The 19,547-nt window shown below is 36.1% G+C and overlaps 1 protein-coding gene across 1 annotated transcript; it reads left to right on the forward strand.

The window, feature by feature from the left end:
• Positions 1-13,911: 13,911 nt before the first annotated feature.
• LOC104416860 (disease resistance protein RPV1-like) lies at positions 13,912-19,204 on the forward strand (the record flags this gene model as incomplete). The annotated part of the gene is made up of 6 exons (XM_039299797.1): positions 13,912-14,423; positions 14,516-15,007; positions 15,503-16,220; positions 16,325-16,594; positions 18,470-18,668; positions 19,092-19,204. Coding segments are annotated over 6 exons (2,304 nt in total), but the record flags the coding sequence as incomplete, so codon positions are not given.
• Between the last annotated feature and the right edge of the window lie 343 nt (positions 19,205-19,547).

Raw genomic sequence — 19,547 nt, forward strand, 5'->3', positions numbered from 1 at the left:
TGACAGGAGACTTCTCCTTCATGCTCTCTAAAGCCTTGTTGAGCTCCTTTAGACGCATCTTAGTGACCATCTTCAATCCAATCACCATTGGAGCAATGCTTTGCATACACAAAGGAGCAAGAATATGAATGTCGAAGTGTCTGAAGAGTCTTGTGATAAGAGCAGAGTAAGGGAGTTGTCCCTTGTCCTTCACCACTGTCCTATACATGTGCATGAGGTTAGTATGAGGTAGAGAGAACTTATAGCCAATTTTGATGGCGTACATCAACTTTGCTTATGAACGAGAAACATCAGTCTTTGATGTAGACTTGGGCCGGATATAGTTGATCACGATCTTATGAAGCAAGATGTTGGAAGCATTCATCCTTGTGTAAGAAATTTTTCCTTCAGCAAACTTGTCTTGTACAAGTTCCAGTGTAGCATGAGCAATTGATACACTGATTGGTTGGAAACACCCTCTTTCCACCCCAATCACATCAGCCAAGGTGTCTACATCGACCACAAATTCATTATCCCTAACTGTAAAGGAAAATCTATTCGCATCCAAAAATGATAGATTTGAATAGAAGTAAGCTGTGAGTGCTAGATAGGCGACTGTTGTCTCAGAGCAAAAACGTTCCATTTGAAGGAGAGCAAACTTCTCCCTCAGATTTACATTCACCGAATCAAGAAAATCAAAATCAACACTTCTAGGATTCATAACCCCTCGCTTAAGCAAATTTGAGTAGGTTTTCTTATGATCCTTAGAGCGGAAAATACTTGCTCCTTCACCACGAACATTTGCAGCCACTCCGATCTTAGGCTGAAAATGTGTGAACATCCTTTCATCATCGTCTTTTCCTTTAGGCTGATTGAAAGTACCAAAACGTGGGTCACTCGGAAAGTTGGCAAATGTTCTATCAGCCAACCCTTTAGGCGCAATGTCTATCTTTTCCATATCACGCAGGAATAAGGTTTCATTCTTATAACCCCTCTCTCTCAGAAATTCATCGATCAAAGTCATTGCAATATCACATTCTTTCAACTTAGAATAAAGTTTGAAAAGAACTTGAGGAGTCAGCGTTCTTACAAGTTCCTACCTCTTCCACAATTTCTTCTTCTAGTTGATTCCGAGGAGGATCTTATGTTCTGTATTGAGAAGACTAGCGCGGTTGAGAATGTTGTTGTTGACTTTGTTGCTGCTGCTGAGGAGAGTCATCTTCCTCGGTCAGATCGAAGTGTGTAGGACTCTCATGCATATGCCGTGCTCCCCTACTAGCGATTTTAGAAGACTTTCTTGAAGACATAGTTGCTTTCTAGGTGAAATTCTCGAACTCGTTCTTGAAAAAGGTGAGATCTTTTTGGAATAAACTAGAGAGAAAGTGAGAGCAAGTGGGAATTTCATATTCTAGGGTTTGAGAGTGAAAATGAAAAGATGAAAATCAACAATACATAAAGCAGATGGAATGACGTATTCGGATCGTCATAAAGGAAAAAGTAAAAACTGCCTTTTTGAAAATGAAAAACTGCCATAAATTCAAAAACCAAAAAAGATCATTTCTAAAAATAAAATAAGTAAATGATGATTCAAAAAGTAAACGTGCATTTTAAAGTTTTTATCCAAAAATTAAATTACTAGAACACAGATAACTTACAGTCGCAACTTTTGGTCATTCTGAGTCTGAACATCTTTAGACTTTAATTGATAAAGTGTATAATGTTCAATCTAGTGCAAATAGACTCAAATAGACTTTTCTCCAGTGGATTTGTAAATATGTCTGCCAGCTGATTCTTCGAGTCAATAAACTATATCATAACTTCTCCATTTCAAACATGATCTTTAATAAAATGATGTTGAATCTCTATATGCTTTGCCATTGAATGAAGAATTGGATTCTTTGTGAGATTAATGGTGTTGGTGTTGTCGCATTTGATCTCGGTACAAGATTCTTCAATTCCAAAGTCTCTTAACTGTTACCTTATCCATAAAATTTGAGAGCAGCAACTTCCAAGAGCTACATATTCTGCTTCATCTGTTGAAAGAGCTGCGGTACTCTATTTTCTTGAAAACCATGATACCAGCTTGTTTCCAAGCAATTGACATGTACTAAAGGTACTTTTCTATCCACTTTGCAACCTGCTAAATCTGCATCTGAATATCCAAGGAGAGTAAAGTCTCATTCTTTGGAATACCACAGACCTAGCTTTGGAGTTGTTGCAACGTATTTGATGATGCGCTTTGCAGCAGTTAGATGAGATTCTTTGGGATTTGATTGGAATCTAGCATAGACACAAACACTAAATAAAATGTCAAGTCTAGATGTAGTAAGGTAAAGAAGTGAACCAATTATGCTCCTGTATAGCTTCTGGTCTACACTCTTCCCTCCTTCATCTTTATCCAGCGTCGAAGAACTTGACATAGGCGTCTGTGTCTTTTTGCAATTCTCCAATCCAAACTTCTTGATAAGATCCTTTGCATAGTTTTCTTGGTGAATGAAAATTCCTTCCTTTGATTGTTTAACTTGTAAACCCAGAAAGAAAGTTAACTCATCCATCATACTCATCTCGAATTCATCTTGCATACATCTAGAAAATTTCTTGCAGAGATATTCATTAGATAATCCAAATATGATATCATTAACATAAATTTGAACAAGTAAAAAATATTTACCTTCTCTTTTAATAAACAAAGTAGTATCTACCTTTCCTTTAATAAAACCATTTTGAGTTTGAAATTTACTTAACCTTTCATACCAAGCTCGAAGTGCATGCTTTAGTCCATATAGGGCATTTTTTAGTTTATAAAGTGAATCTGGCTTTCTTGGATCTTCAAAACCAGGTGGTTGTTCCACATAGACTTCTTCTTGGATAAATCCGTTTAGAAATGCACTTTTCACGTCCATTTGGAATAACCTGAAATTTTTATAGCAAGCAAAAGCAAGTAATATTCTAATTGCTTCTAACATCGCTACTAGTGCATAGGTCTCGTCATAGTCTATTCTTTCTTCTTGCGTATATTATTTGGCCACGAGTCTTGCTTTGTTTCTAACTACTTTTGCTTTTTCGTCCACCTTGTTCCTGAAAACCCATTTTGTTCCAATAACAGATTTACCTTTAGGTTTAGGAATTAATTCCCAAACATCATTGATGCTAAACTGTCTAAGCTCTTCTTGCATGGCTTCAATCCAGCTTTCATCAATCAAGGCTTCTTCTATAGTTTTGGGTTCAATTTCAGAAACAAGTGCTAAAGCACTAGACTCTTCTCTCCTTTTGGATCTGGTACGAATTCCTTCATCAATTTTGCCAATGATAAGTTCTTTGGGATGACTTGACTTAGTTGGTTTGTGAGTCTGCTGATCATCTACTTTAGTTGATTCTTTTGGAACATCTTGTAGTTGATTTTAGGAGTCTGAACCACTTCAGGGAAAGTAGATTTTGGAGGGTTTGGAATCGGTTTAGAATCTTCAGGTTGAGTCTGATCTAGTTGAATCTGCAGAGTCTTGGAATTTGACGTTCATAGATTCTTTCACAGACTAAGTCTTCTTGTTAAATACTCTGTAAGATTTACTTGAGATTGAGTACCCAAGGAAAATTCCTTCATCTGATTTTTCCTCAAACTTACCAGTTCGATTATTTGCGTTCTTCAAAATAAAACACTTACAACCAAACACATGAAAATAAGAAACATTTGGCTTTTTTCCTTTAAAAACTTCATAAGGAATTTTCTCTAAAATTGGCCTTAAAAACACTCAAAAGGGTGACTTTAATAATATAGCAAGCTGTAGAAACTGGTTCGGCCCAAAATCGAGAAGAAATATTACTTTCAATTAAAAGAGTTCTTGCCATCTCCTACAAAGATCTATTCTTTCTTTCCTTAACTCCATTTTACTCTGGAGTATAAGGGGAAGAGAAAACATGCTGGAAATTAGATTCATCACAGAATTTTGCAAAATCTTGATTTTCAAACTCACCTCCATGGTCTGTTCGAATTCTTGAAATAGCGTGTTCTTTTTCATTCTAAACTTGCTTTGCAAATTTTTGAAAAATAAGAAAAAGTTTCAGACTTACTTGCCAAGAAGAAAACCCATGTGAAACGAGAATAATCATCCACAATTACTAGACAGTATTTCTTTCCACCAAGACTTTAAGTTCTAGTTGGTCCAAAGAGATCCATATGCAGAAGCTGCAAAATACAATTAGTAGAAACTTGCTTTATAGGTTTGAAAGAACTTCTAACCTGTTTTCCCAAAACACATGGTGTGCATAGATTAGTCTTTTGAAAATTTAGATAGGGGAGTCCACGAACAAGTTTCTTGGAGGAGATCTTGGCAATCTACTTCATATTAACATGGCCAAGCTTTTTATGCCAAAGATTTGCCTCATTTTGAATGAAGATTAGACACTAAGAGTTTTCTAATTTTATATCCAGAAGATAAATATTCCCATGTCTTCGTCTAGTGAAGGATTGAGATAGATCTTTACTAATTCCCAAACAAATTCCTTCTTGGAAATTGATGTTGAATCCTGTGTCACACAGTTGACTAATGTTGAGTAGATTGTAATTTAATCCTTTCACCAAGGAAACATTGTTGATTGTGAGACTTCCAATGTTCATAGTTCCACATCCAACAATTTATCCATTGCTATTTCTACCAAAAGAAATTTTTCCACCATTTATTTGCACAAGCTTAATGAAACAGCTTGAATCTCCAGTCATGTGTCTCGAACAACCACTATCCAAATACTATTTGATCTTTTTCTTGATAGTGACTTGCAATTACAAAAAGAACTTAAGTTTTCTTTGGTATCCATATCTTCTTGGGTCTAGGGGAGTTAGTACAAAATACAGTCTTTGACCATTCCTTCTTAACAGGTCTCCAAACCATGGGACATTCTTTCTCAAAATATTCTGAGTTGTTACACTTTGAACATTTGAGAGCACTTTGGTCAACAAATTTTATAAAAATTCTTTAAAAATGATTTCTATAAAACGTTTTTGTAGATTTTTATTTGATTATTTCCTTTACTCTTGGAAAATCAATTAAATGAATAGTTTCTAGTGTCATACCCAAACCAGATTTATTGAAATAGGGTCTTTGTACTGAAAAAATATTTTCTAACTTCTCAGATCCTATTGAAAACCTTTTTGTGATATTTTAAATGTCATTTTAAAAAAAAATACTTTCTTTTGAAAGAGAATCTGTATTTTTTTCAAATTAGCAAAACTTTTGTCTAGATTTTCAAAATTTTCTTTCCATAAGGTTTCATGTTGCTTAAGTTTAGAATTCTCCCTCTTTAGTTCGAAAATCCTTTTAAGAGAGGTTTTGAGACTGAGACTGAGTTCATTTATTTTCTTCGAGACTTTAGCAGGAATTTTTAAATTACTAACCTCGATTTCGTTGTTTGAGTCTGAGTCTGAATTTGTTACAAAGTTTGAGTCTGATTCTGAGTTTGCCATTAGACATATGTTGGCATACTGTTCATCGCTTTCCTCACACTCTGTATCACTCCATGTGTCTGCTTTGAGAGCCTTCTTGAATTTCTCAGTTCTTGCTTTCTTTTTCTTCAACAAAGAGCAGTTGGGTCTGATGTGTCCTTTTTCCTTGCATTCAAAATAGACCACATCTTTGTTGATTTCCTCAACCTCGGTTGATTTGTTCTGGAATTTTTGAGTGCCTTGCTTCTTCCAGTTAAATCTTCTTCCCTTTCTATTCAGTTTCCTGAACCTCCTTATCATAATTGCTAGCTCTTCATCGTCCAAGTCATCTTTAGAATCTGTATCATCATAATCATCGTTAAATTTTAAAACAATTGATTTCTTACCTTTGAGATCTTCTTCCTCATTGATCTGCTCCACTTCATATGATTGAAGTGTGCCAACTAGTTCGTCTATATAGAGCGCATGATCCTCTGGGTTTCTTTTATTGAAATCTTCACATAATTCCAGTCTTTGGAAAGTCTATACAGCAGTTTATTAACCTTCATCGGTCATGAGATTGACTGTCTCTAATATGCTAGACTGTTTATAATTTCTGTGAAACGACTAAATATGTCAGTGATAAATTCTCCGGTTTCATCTTGAAGGCTTCATATTGTCCAAGTAGAATATTGATTTTTGTTTTTTTAACTCGATCAGTTCCTTCATAAATGACGTGCAACCTATCCCAGACTTCTTTGGCTATTTCACAAGATGAAATTCTGTTATACTCAATAGGAGATAAAACACAATATAAAGAATAAATGACTTTAGCATCAAGAACTTTTCTCTTAGTTATTTCTTCTTATGCCATTTCGCCAGCGTCTGCAACTTCTTTTCCTCTTTCTGAGGTGGATGTAGTTTTGGGAATAATCCATTTTTCTACTACGTCCCATTCCAGGGATCTTTCAATCTTAGAAATGCATTCATCTTGTTTTTCCACACATTATATTCCTAGCCATCAAAGTAAGGGGGTCTAGTGTTGCTTTGGCCTTCAACCAAACTTGGAGCCAAAATACTAGCCAAAGATCTTTAACTCAGAAGTAAAAACACTTCAATAAAAAGAGCACACAAGCTCTGATACCAATTGAAATGGCTAGTAATAATACCTAAATAGGGTGAATAGGTGTAAATACAATTTTCTTGCAAGATAGAATAGTAATAAATTCTCTCTTAAAGATAATTGACTAAAAACGTAAATAGCTTTAAATAATTATATAGAGCATCAAATAAAAGTAAGGAGTTAAAGAAATGGAATTGAAACACAAAGTTTATAGTGGTTCAGCTTAGATCAAGCCTACGTCCACTCTCCCGCACTAACAATTCACTGCCTGGATTTCACTATGAATCAAAAAAGATTTTATAGTCTCACGTCCTTGACTTCTTAACACTCTTACAAAGTCTCACATGTGTTTGCTCTCTCTTTTGTGTACAACTTTTAGCTCAAAAACTGAAGTAGCAAAGAACTAGGAAGCTTCAGACGTTGAAATTTTTCTTTCACGCAACACCTCGAACAACTTAAGAGTCTTCCTTATATACTCCTCAATGCCTCTACAACCGTTGGCACTTTCCAAAGGAGTTTTTCCAATCTACCCATTGGACATAATCAATTAAGGAGATCTCGAGTCGTTTAAGGAATGTGATGATAGCCCATCAATCATGCTCGCCTATACAATCAGGATCTTGGTTTCCATAAGTAGAACCTTCCAAGTTTGTTCGCTCTTCAAAAGATCTTCATATTGGAGAGGATTAAGTGATCATAAAATGCTATGTCCAGCCATAATATCTTTCATAAACTAAACGAACCAAATCCTTAAAGATAAACATTCTTCTGGATAAGTCTTCATTCTTTGGTCTGGAATCTGTCAGTGAGGTTAGACTTTGAGGTTAAAGTCTAGCAGTCTTCAGACTTTGACAGTTGCGTCTAGAGTTCTTCAAACTGTGGGAAAGGTTTTGTCAGTTTCAAAACAATAAGGAGTTTTCTCCAACAGTAGTTAGATTGATTTAGTGTCAAAGATCAAGACTTCTTAACCCATTCAAATATTCACATACTTTTATTTTTGTTGTGCATATCAACATCAAACTTTTCTAATCAGTGCACTTTTTTATACACATAATAGGTCATGGGAAGAAAATATGAAATAACAAAAACCCTCTTCAAAGATTTGCCAAGATAAAATCGCAATTACATTCCAAATCTGAACATCTAAATTATGTAGCTAAATTAGATGAAAAAAATTAAAAGTTAATAAAATTCATTCGTTTTTTGGTAACTCTTCACAAGAATTTTAAAAAATGAATGAATTTTATTATATTTTTAATTTTTTTTCATCTAATTTAGCTAACATAATTTAGATGAATTCTTTTCTTTTAGAGGTGGTTGTTTTCAAGCCATGACCAAAGACCACAAGCAATGGACAATGAGGGTTGACCTCACTTCTGCATTTTCATCACCATTTCTGTTTGCCTTTCAGCATCATCAAGTGAGACTCAATTCTTCTCCTTCACGACTCAAACGAATTTTATCTTCCAGGCTTGAAATCTTTGAATGGTGAAGAAAAGGGTTTTCTAATTATGTTGTTATTTCATGATTTTCTTCCCACGACCTATTATGTGTATAAAAAAGTGCACTGATTAGAAAAGTTTTTTGGTAAAGGGTAATGAACTGATTAGAAAAGTTTGATGTTGATATGCACAACAAAAATAAAAGTATGTGAATATTTGAATGGGTTAAGAAGTCATTCTAAAATTGTATTACATTATTACTTTATTAGCTGTTCTTTTTTTTACATGACAATATATTATTCCTCTTACTTATTATGGTTTTCTATTTTTATTTGATTTTATTAAATAAGATACTATAGTGATCAATAGTTCAATGAAGATCCTACCCAAGTTTCTCCATACAAGAATAGGGAGATCGAGAAAGACTAAAATAATTTAAAAAAATACTTTCCTAACATGAATGAGCGTAACAAAGTGAATTTGGATTATGTAAATTCATTCTAGACTCTTTTTATTATTATTATTTAATTATTTGTGAATTTAAATGATAATTTATCATTTATATATAAAATTATATTTAATATATAATATATTTCAACATGTCGAAATACTCTATTTTTTGAAAAAATGATGTATCAGCGTGTCGTGTCGTGTCGTGTCGCGTATCACGTGTCAATATTGGTGCTACATAGGCTACATGTGAGCGTTTGATTTTTCGAGCTTTGTTTTCTTCTCTTGAAAGAAACGAAGACCAAAAGCAAAGGAGGGAAATGGGAAGAAACAAAGGAAGAAATGTTAGAGTGTTTTTTTTTTTTTTTCCTTTCTGTGGCTTGTAATTTTTTATCCAAGTTCTTTTTGGGACAAAAGTATTCATATTTTAGTCTTTGAAAAAATCACATGCTCGCTAGCCAGCAAACATTTGACCGATTGGTGAGTTCAAGTACTTATATGAGATTGATTTAGTCATTTTAAATTATTAGTTGAAATAATATATATTTTGAGCCATTTTAAAAATAAATGACTCTACTCTATGCTCTTTTTTAGAATATTCTTGAATAATAACTATGTAGCCTTTCTATTAATTAAAAAAAAATGTAATGGAAATGAACCACTGGAGTCAAGCCTTGGATTCGCATGTAGAAGGTAGAAGGTGGTGGGGGCCACCTGCTCATCAAAATCAACTTTGATAATTTTTCTTTACAAAGCAAAGTTGTGTAGAGGCAAGCTAGCACGAAAGTAAGCAAATATTTCCTTGTGCTTTCCACTAAGAGAAAACAACAAATAAAAACAGGTGAGATATGATCAAATCACATGGAGCATCCAACCTTAGTGGACGCTAAATACTTTTGAAGTGCCATTTTTCATTGAAATCCAAATGCAAAAATCCTCTTATGAACTTTGAATACATATTCTTCACACCTAAACGAAGACTTTCTAATGAACTTTCTCGCATGAAGTATCCATTGGAAATGATTTCCACTTTGATTTGACTGGAAGCAACACCACTAAGCAAGTGGGTTCCCAAAAGAAGCATCCAATGAAAAAGCCCCACCCAAGCAAAAAATCCTTTACTCTAAATTAATAGAAAATAAGCTATTGACACACCAATTAATCATTTAAACGTGTTATAAAAAATTTCTCATTTCTTTGAATTTATACATTAGAACCAATTATTTTCAACTAGATATAAAGCTTGATCTATTTCCCTTACAAAAGGTTATAAAATTGTTTGATGACCATTGCTTTGTGAAATGTGGGAAAAAAAGAAGGCAATGGGTACATGTGCCTCTCCGCATTTGGTGCGTGAATGTATCAAATTCCTCCTCTAATACTTGTTGAGCATACTATTAGTTAGTTATGTATTGTGATGAAATTGTATCATTAACTCTTTTAATGTATCAGCATCTAATGCCATGATAGTTAGCTTTAAAAAGTCTAAGTGAATGTGCACAATCCCAAATATAGAATATGCTCCTAGTATCAAACATTTATGCACAAATATAAGTTAAGCAATTTATTACACTCGTTATATGCATATAAAAAAAAAAGAGTAGTCTTTACCAAAAAAAATAAAATAAAAAAAGAGTAGCAACAAAGGAATGCTGAACTGCTTTATAGTGGTTTGGTCCAAATCAGTGCCAACTCCATTTTCAGAGACTATTCGGGAGTTATGCCTAATCAACTATATTTGAAGCCTTGTACATAGATTGGTTCACAATTGAGCCCACATTCATTTATAAACATGGCACACTCTTTTACAAAAAAAAATGTTCTCACATTGATTTCTCAAGAATTTGATTGTAAAGTGTATGCAAGAGGGATTTTGCAATATTACCCAAGGCAATGAGTTATTCTATTTATAGGGGAAAAGAACAAAGTCAAATAGCCATTTAAAGCACTTCAAATGGTTAGTTGAATTGAATGGACAAATCCAAATCCAAAACTGTAAGAGCTGGATGTTTGGAGATAAATTGGCCCAGCGTTCGTTCATTACTTAGTTGAAAATGCCCAAATTTTATTTTATTGCAAAAGAGATAGATTTTGTTAATTATTTTGCGGCCAAAGAAGTGAAAATGGCATTGGGGCTAGGGGCGAGTATGGTCCAAGTTGGGCTGGTCCATCCCCTAACCCTAGGACCAACTCGCACAATATTGATCCATAATTTTTTGGACCGGTGACCGACCCTATTGAGCCTAGAACCGAGAACCGAACTGACCCAATGGGCTTGGTCTAGTTCCAGGGTTAACCCAAAATTAATTGATAATTTTTTCAGTTTCATTTTTGTTTTACTCCCTAAAAAGGCAAACCTGCCATTTCAAATTACATATCCATCAACAATGCGGCATTGTGCAACCAAACTATAAATACCGGTATATATTCAACAAATTTAAGATAAGGTTTTTTTTTTTTTTTTTGGGTAAAGGTAAGGTATGTATTAACTTTAACCCAAAACGGAATTATACAAAAGGGAGACCCGACACCAACAAAAGGAACTTGCACTCATGGTGACATTAAGAAATGTCAATAAGAGTGCAAGGGTGTCATGGTAACCAAAAAGAAACCAAGAGGTAAACAAAACCTCAGCTCAATAAAGAGAAGAAAAACAAAGGTGAAACCAAAGCTCAAACTGAAAAGATAGATGGGTTAAGGCTCCAACTCTGTTGCATCCTCCCATTGACTATGGTGTCCAGCACCCATTGGAAGGTCATAGCCTTGTCCCTAACAACCTTGTCTTGGCGTTTCTTCATAGCCGGCAGGAAAAGATTGTGATTACGGAAAATGATATTGTTCATTTCCTTCTAAATAATATTGCATAAGACTCCAAAAGCGTATCAAGCAAGAATGTGGTGGAAGGAGTCTCCATATAGGTACTTGATGGCCCAATGAAGGTTATCCAACCACGTACTATTACGCCAAGCAAGGTTACATCTAGTAGCTCAAAAGATAGCGAAAGCACCAGTAATACGACACCCAAAGAAAAGGTGATCAACAGAATCAGGACAACAAGCACAAAAAGGACAGTTAGCCTCCGTGATTCTGTCATAAGTAAGTAACATTACCTAAGTGGGTAGTCTATTCCTAGTGATTATCCACAGATGGAACTGGAAACGAGGTAAAAGCGTGCGGTTCCAAATAAAAGAGGCCCAAGGCATGGGACACCCTCTAGGCTGAATGAAGTTCCAAGTCGAGGCGGCAGTAAAAACTCCAAACAGGTGACCCAGCCAGCAAATTCGGTCAGTGTCTTGGTTTAGGATAGGAAGAGGCTCATGCTAGGAAGCGATTGTGTCAAGGACTCTAGTCGTTGTGCCAGAGTAAGAGAAGAAGTCAGCGACTGTAGCTTGGCGAGGCAAACTTGAGCGATATATGTCCGTGTCAGAGAAGATCAAATTCAGAGGGTCTCTCGGGTGCCAATTATCAAACTAAAAAGAAATAGAGTGACCATTTCCCACATGCCATTTGAATACAAGGCAAAACTCCTGTCAAAGGTCAAGCAACTTCTTCCACGACCAAGAGCAAAAGGTCGGTTTAATAGATATCCAAAAGTTCTTTTTCTTCATAAACATAGAGTGAATCCATTTGCACCACAAGGACTCCTTATCCAAGAATAAATTCCATAGGTGTCTTAGCATGGTTGCCTTGTTGCATTCGCGCGATCTTTAAATACCTAGGCCTTCTTCATCCTTTGGAAGGCACACATCGTCCAGGCCACTTTTGCACCTTCGGATTCCAAGGTCCGAGCCTTTCCAAAGGAATTGCCTAAGAACTTGCTCAATAGTATCGAGAACTGACCTAGGTAGGACAAAGACATTTGCCCAATAAACGTGGATCGAGTGAAGCACCAACCTAATCAGCTACAGGCGACCCGCAAAAGAGAGGAATTGTTGTGTCCACAACTGTGCCCTTGATGTAATTGCATTCACCAATGATGTAATTTAAGATAAGGTTTTTTTTTTTTTTTTTGGTAAGAATTTTAAGATAAGGTTTTTTTTTTTTTGTAAGAAGAATTTTAAGATAAGGTTCATAGCTGCTAAAAGCAAGAAAGCATAAAAACAATTAAAACCACTCATAAAGATATGGGACAAGATGGGAAGTTGAGTGGCGAGCGGGGAAGTTGAGCGGCGCGAGTGTCGAATGGGGAGTAGGGAATTTGTTTCCTTCGATTTTGGCATATTGAAGACTAAGAGGACAAAGAAGACAAAAGAGAATGAGTATAGGAGGAGGGCACTGTAAGGAGCTATTTAATACCATTGACGCCATTAGGACTGAAGACCAATCCGCACAGTATTGATCTAGGGATCCCAGGACCAAAGACCAACTTAGTCTTCTAGAAACTAGATCAGGATTGATGGGGTTGGATTGGTCCAAGATTAATCCTAGATAGGTGCTCACCCCTAATTGGGACTTGTTTTCATAAAGCTTGCCAAAGGAATTAATTAAAAATATATATATTCCATTGAAATCATAGCGCATTACATCGTTCAAAGTGGGTTGTAGTCCCAAAAAAAAAAAAAAAAAAAAAAGTGGGTTGTAGTCAAAATGAATGTAAACATGCACATGACTCCTGCATTCCAGTTTTAGACAAAAGATGGCTACTAAAAAATATGAAAATCAATTAATGGGGAAAAATAAAATTTTATCCGGTACGCGTTAAAAAATCTATTTCATAACTATTCTAGGGACACGATGAGTTGAATAAGTACAAAATGTAAACAATTTCCTACCTCAAAATGTGAAATTTATGTTGCTATTGATAGAAGATGAAATATTGGAATGGAATATATAGGATTTGGGTTGAAATGATAATTTTTTTTTATTGTGATATATAAATTCAAAGCTAATTTTTTTATATGCTCTAAATAATACTGAACTTCAGCAAATAAAATAAAGTAGGGGTGATTGGTTTTCAATCCAATTTAATGGAATTGGTCACTTTTTTATGCACAATGAGAGACGGTAACAAATATTAAGACATTGATGGAAGTGGTGATGAGTAAAATGTCATTGCGCCACAGTAATGCCATTAGACAAGATAATGTTTAATTCATATTTGACCAAATTTTTTGAAGAAATTATAAAAAAAAAATACATATAGTCAGTCTAGTCTGGTTCTGTTTCCACTTTTAAAAATCAGGAACTAGATACTAGATGGATACTATCAAGAATTGGACCCAACTGGCTGGTTCAATCCAGTCCGGATGATTCTCGGTTCGGACGGTATATTTCGAACACCCCTAAAATAAAGTCACTTTACGGTTTTCCTGTAAGCCACAAGACAAACAATTTTAAAATAAAAATGAACGAAAGAAAGCTTCTCGTCCATTTGTGAAAATGAAAAGGAAAAACAAAAATGAAAAAGGCGCTTTCCTGGCACAGTGCGACGTTCGATGTTTCTCAGTCCGCATCGATTTCTTTACCAACTCCGCGATATAGCATCGCTCATTGATTGACACGAATCCAAACTAAGCTCAGATTCGATCTTATTGTCGTCGTCTTCTTCTTCTTCCGAAGCGAAATGGCTGTACGATGTCTTCCTCAGCTTCAGAGGCGAGGACGTCCGCCGCGGCTTCCTCGCTGACCTCCACAGGTGTCTGCTTCATCGAGGCATCAACGCCTACATCGACAGCGAGGACTTGAGGCCCGGGGACCAGATCTCGCCGGCGCTGACGAAGGCCATCGAGGAGTCACGGATCGCCGTGCTCGTCTTCTCCGAGAACTACGCTTCGTCTCGGTGGTGCTTGGACGAGCTGGTGAAGGTAATGGAGTGTAAGAGGCTCAAGGGGCAGCTGGTGTTGCCCGTGTTCTACAGAGTGGAGCCGAGGGAGGTTCGAGGGCAGAGAGAGAGTTATGGCAAGGCATTGGCCAGGCACGAGGAGAAACTGGGTAAGGGTTCTGAGAGGGTGGAGAAATGGAGGCAAGCCCTAATCGAAGCGGCCAATTTGTCCGGTTGGCATTATGACCATGGGTAATCATATTATTCCTATTCGACCCTGGAAAAGAATTCGGAATTTTCTAATTTTTTTTTATACGTGATGACATCGATTAGTGCATTAAGAGTCATTTTTGGGAATGTCACAGAGTAATTGTTTACTTCATGTTAGTTTTAGTTGGTTCAATGGATTGTATATTTCCATTTATTTGCGTTCTTTTTGCTGCTTTGTTTGGCAGAGATGATATCAATTTCATCGAGAGCATCGTCAAAGAGATCTCGACTATAGGAGGACGAGTACCCTTGAGTGTTGCAAAGTATCCTGTCGGTGTAGGTAGCCGGGTAGAAAATGTAAAACTGTTGTTGAGCACGAGTTCGGATGATGTTCGGATGATAGGAACATGGGGAACTGGAGGTGTAGGGAAGACCACTATCGCTAAAGCTATTTATAACAGTATTGCTGATCAGTTTGATGGGTGCAGCTTCCTTGCAAATGTTAGAGAAACTTCCAGTAGACCTGACGGCCTAGTTCATTTGCAGAAAAAACTGCTATCCCAGATATTATGGAAGGGAGATTTAGCGGTCTTAAGTGTGGATGGAGGCGCTAATTTAATACGAGATCTTTCTCTCGCCAGGCCCAGCTCAGCAGCCCATGTGATCTTCAGTCCTTTGGGCCACAGAATTCAGCACAAGACCAGCAAGCCCAGTTCAGCTAGCATAGTTAGTTCAGTCCAGAAATTCAGCAGGTCCAGCCCATTCCAGCGCAAGAACAAATCTCATTGGGCTGAGATTTGTTGGGCCAAGGTCAAGGCCTGGTCTAAGTCCGCCGATGTCGCCGAAAGTCCGATTTCGGCCGCCGTCGCGTGCCGCCGCGTGCGGTGATTCGATCTCCGTTTGTCAAGTGAGTTTTACTCACTGTCTTTCTAGTTTGCTAATTATGCTTAGGGTTAATTAGATTTAATTAAATGCAATTATGTGGTTAGATTAGTCTAGAACAATTAAATTAGTGACTTAACGATGCATGTTAGGTGGTTAGACTTAGTCATTAGCAAGTAGAGACGTACTTTTATGTATTGAATGCATCTCGGGATTTTCCCGATCCGATTTCAAGGTCCTAGACTTTGTTGCAGGAAGATTTTACTTGTGCTTGATGATGCGGATCATGAGGACCAGTTAAATGCATTAGCTAGAGAATGTGCATGGTTTGGAAAAGGGAGTAGGATCATCATTACAACAAGAGATAAACATGTACTAACTTCTCATGGGATTGATCAAGTATATAAAGTTGAACCATTAGATCGAGGTGAAGCATTTACACTTCTCAGTTCATATGCTTTTACAGGAAACCAGACGAAAGGCATAAGCAGGGATCTCATAGATAATATTTTGGGCTATGCTAATGGCCTTCACTTGGTGATTGTGGTCTTGGGTGCCTTTTTACGTGGTAGAAGTAGAGGGGAATGGGAGAGTACATTGGAAACACTCGCTGAAAGTCCTAATAAAGATATAAACAATGTCCTCAAGATAAGTTTTGATGCGCTGGACAACAATCAGAAGGACATTTTTCTTGACATTGCTTGCTTCTTTAAGGGGAGAGAAAGGGATTATGTAACCAGAGTTCTTGATGGTTGTGGTTTAAAGACTTTAATTGGGATGCAGACTCTAATAGAGCGATCCTTAGTGACAATTGAGAAAGAGGGAAATGTACAAATGCATGACTTGATTGAGCTGATGGGTCAAGATATCGTTAAACAAGAGTATCCATATGAACCTGAGAAACGGAGTAGATTATGGTGCTATGATGATGTTTTTGAAGTATTGTCAGAGGACATGGTAAGTGCTTCTCATGAAACTGTCGATAATCTTATCTTCTTTAATCTACATGTTATTACCTAATTGTGGTCGGTTATTAATGATTATTTTCTTTCCCTTGACAGGGAACCAATGCTGTTAAAGGCATAGTGCTGCAGTTGCTGACACAAAAAGAGCTAGTCATCAGTCCCAGTGCTTTCACACACATGAGGAGACTGAAAATGCTTATAGTTCGGAATGCCAAAATCAGCGGAGGTCCCGTATCTCTTCCTAATGATTTAAGGTGGCTTGAATGGCCTGGATGTCCTTTATCCACTCCCGTATGTGTTCCAAAGAAACTTGTTTGCTTTGAAGTGCCCCAAAGCCGGATTGTGGGATTTGGAGGCAACTTAAAGGTACGTCACAAATGCTTTAGTTGACGGTTTTCCATTTCGGTGCATACAAATTGATCAAAATCTTGTTCAGCAGTTCTTTTTAATTTGAAGCGTTTTAGGAATATGAAGTTTATGAATTTTAGCCACTGTAATTTGCTGATTTGTGTTCCTGACCTCTCAGAGGTGTCAAATTTAGATATATTGACCTTGCCAGTTGGTAAGTTGCCACAAATGTCAGTAAATTAGCGGAATGGTTAGTACCTTTGAAACAATCAAATAAATATCGACAACTGACTCAAATATCCGTTGGTAGTTCATGTAAGAGTTCTTAAATTAGCTCTGCATATAATTGTTGGTAAATTATTGGATTAGTTGGTAATTTAGGATATAGTAGGTAGTTCAACTCATCGATAACTTCAACAAATAAATATTGATAAATTGTAAAAACAACTTTAATTTTTACAAACAATCTAATAAACATTGGTAAGTGGACTCAATTAGCAGTTGATAATTTTCCAGAAGAGATAGTAACTTAAAGAAGTTGGTAAGCTGGTAAATAAACATTCATAAATCTTTAAAACGGTTGATAATTTAAAAAGACTATAAAAAATTAATAGTGATTCAAATAAAAATCAGTTATTTTCTATAAAAAAAATTGTAAATTTAACACATCGATAACTCAAACAAAAAAATGCAGTACGAACAAAACGGTTGGTAATTCCAAAAATGAAATAAACATTGGTAAAAGGACTCGGACAAGAGTTGGTATTTATTAAAAGATAGTAAATTTAACATTTTGGTAAGCTCTGCGGACAAATGTTGCTAAATCATTATAACCTTTAATAATTTCGAAACAATAAAATAAATGTCGGTAACTCACTCAAATAAGATTTTGGGCTCATTTGATAAAAAGTGGAATTGATTAGCAAGAACAAATTTAAACATTAATCATTAAGGAGAAATCCAATGCAGAATATTAAACATGAACACAAATATTTACATGGTGTCCCGTGTCCGGCCAATTGTGCATACATCCCCAAAGAGAAATTGAGTTTTCAAAAGACTAAGTTCCTAAGAAAGTCTCATCAAATTTTGAAAAATGCAAAATGAATTTGATATGGGCATGCTTTTGCGTGTTATTGCTACTACTAGAACTATAATATGTTACCTTTTGGTTTGCTCGGGACTCATTCGCCAGTCTTACTTACTCCACCCCTAGCCTCCATATCACCAAGCATACTTTTTCAAATTTTGACGTTAAGTACATGGTGTTAACAGTTTAGTTTTTATGTTCCATCCAACACGTGTATTTTCTTGGGGCTACTCCAGAAATTATCCGGTCTGTGCGGGACACTTGATAAAAGACTCAACTAAATTAATCGATTACTAGAGCGTCTCAGACCTAATTATATATACGAGAAATCTCCCAAATTTGTCAGTAACTTTTCACATGTAGGACAGCCCATCATATTTTAGTCAAATAAGCCTAACTCAGACAATTACTTGCATGGTGTATCAACAGAGATATGCCTTGAGTAGTTTTGACGCATTGGTAACTTTTCGCATTTTGGTAACTCCGCAAAGTAAGTTATATACATTATGTATGTATGTCTGTGTAATTATATTCATATTCATATAATCTATAGTACTATATAAAATAAACAGGAGCTTCGATGGGATCTTTTTTTCCCCCCAAAATGTAGTCAATTACTTATTTTGCAAATGTTGTATCTATAGAGAAATGCGTGATTTCTCACAAGTTCCAATATCAAAACTTGAGTCTTTTTTTATCTAAGTGAAATCTGGAAATATCTCTTTTCTTTCCACAGATATTAATATTTATCTCGTTTTTTTCGTCCGGAATGTCTATCCAAGTTGGTTTCATTGTTCTTGCAGGACTTTCAAAATTTGAAGTTCATTAACTTTAGAGATTGCCAGTCGTTGGTTTGTATGCCGAACCTCGAATGTACTCCAAATCTTGAAGAATTGAATCTCCGTGGGTGCATGAACTTGGAGCATGCCCACGAATCTTGGATATCATGGCAAGTTACAGTTCTTGGATTTATGAGGAGCTCTAAGCTTTATGAACTCCCTGGTGAGCTCCGATCCACGAATCTTCAACATCTCAATCTTAATCATTGCTCAAAATTGCAAAGATTCCCCGACATTCCAAATAAAATCACCGGCATAGAAACACTTAATTTAGAAAGCATGTCTCTTTGGAGCGTATGGATTTAATGTATTGCAAGAAATTGGCAATCCTTCCACCTAGCATTTATAGGTTGCCAAATCTTCAAATTCTGAATCTTCGAGGCTGCTCAAAACTAGTCAAGTTTCCAAAGGAGGAGGAGGATTCAAGTGATGCCCATATGAAGACAGTATTTCCTAAGTTAGATTATTTGGACCTTAGTGGATGCAATCTATCAGACGTAGAGTTCCTGGAGAATCATTCATGTTTTCCCTTGTTAAGATATTTGATTTTGCGTGGAAACAATCTTGCAAAACTTCCTACATGCAGGCATCTATATAAGTTGCTCTGTTTGGATGTTTCGAATTGCCAACAACTACAAGAGATCCTCAAGATTCCAAGGCAATTGCGTGAGCTATCAGCAGTTGGTTGCCAATCTTTAAGTAAAATTACCTCCGACATATGTCACGTTGATGATGTTGACTTATCTTCATGTCATGAACTGGTCCGTAATTCATGAATGATTTGTTCAATCTCAAGGTTAGACTCTCTCTCTCTCTCTCTCTCTCTCTCTCTCTCTCTCCTCTCTCTCTCTCCCCCCCCACCAAAAAAAAAAAAAAAAACAATTCCTGTTCATCCGATTACAAAATCTTTGACATAAATATTCTATTTCCACCACTTAAGTACAGAAAATCTTTGTAATGCTATTGCTAACTATAACTTTAACTTTATGATTACTAACTTAACTGATTGAAACTTATCTTTTTAAGTGCAAATTAAAAAAAA

The sequence above is a fragment of the Eucalyptus grandis genome, chromosome 8 (assembly GCF_016545825.1).
Source record: "Eucalyptus grandis isolate ANBG69807.140 chromosome 8, ASM1654582v1, whole genome shotgun sequence".
Taxonomy (NCBI): Eukaryota; Viridiplantae; Streptophyta; class Magnoliopsida; order Myrtales; family Myrtaceae; genus Eucalyptus; species Eucalyptus grandis.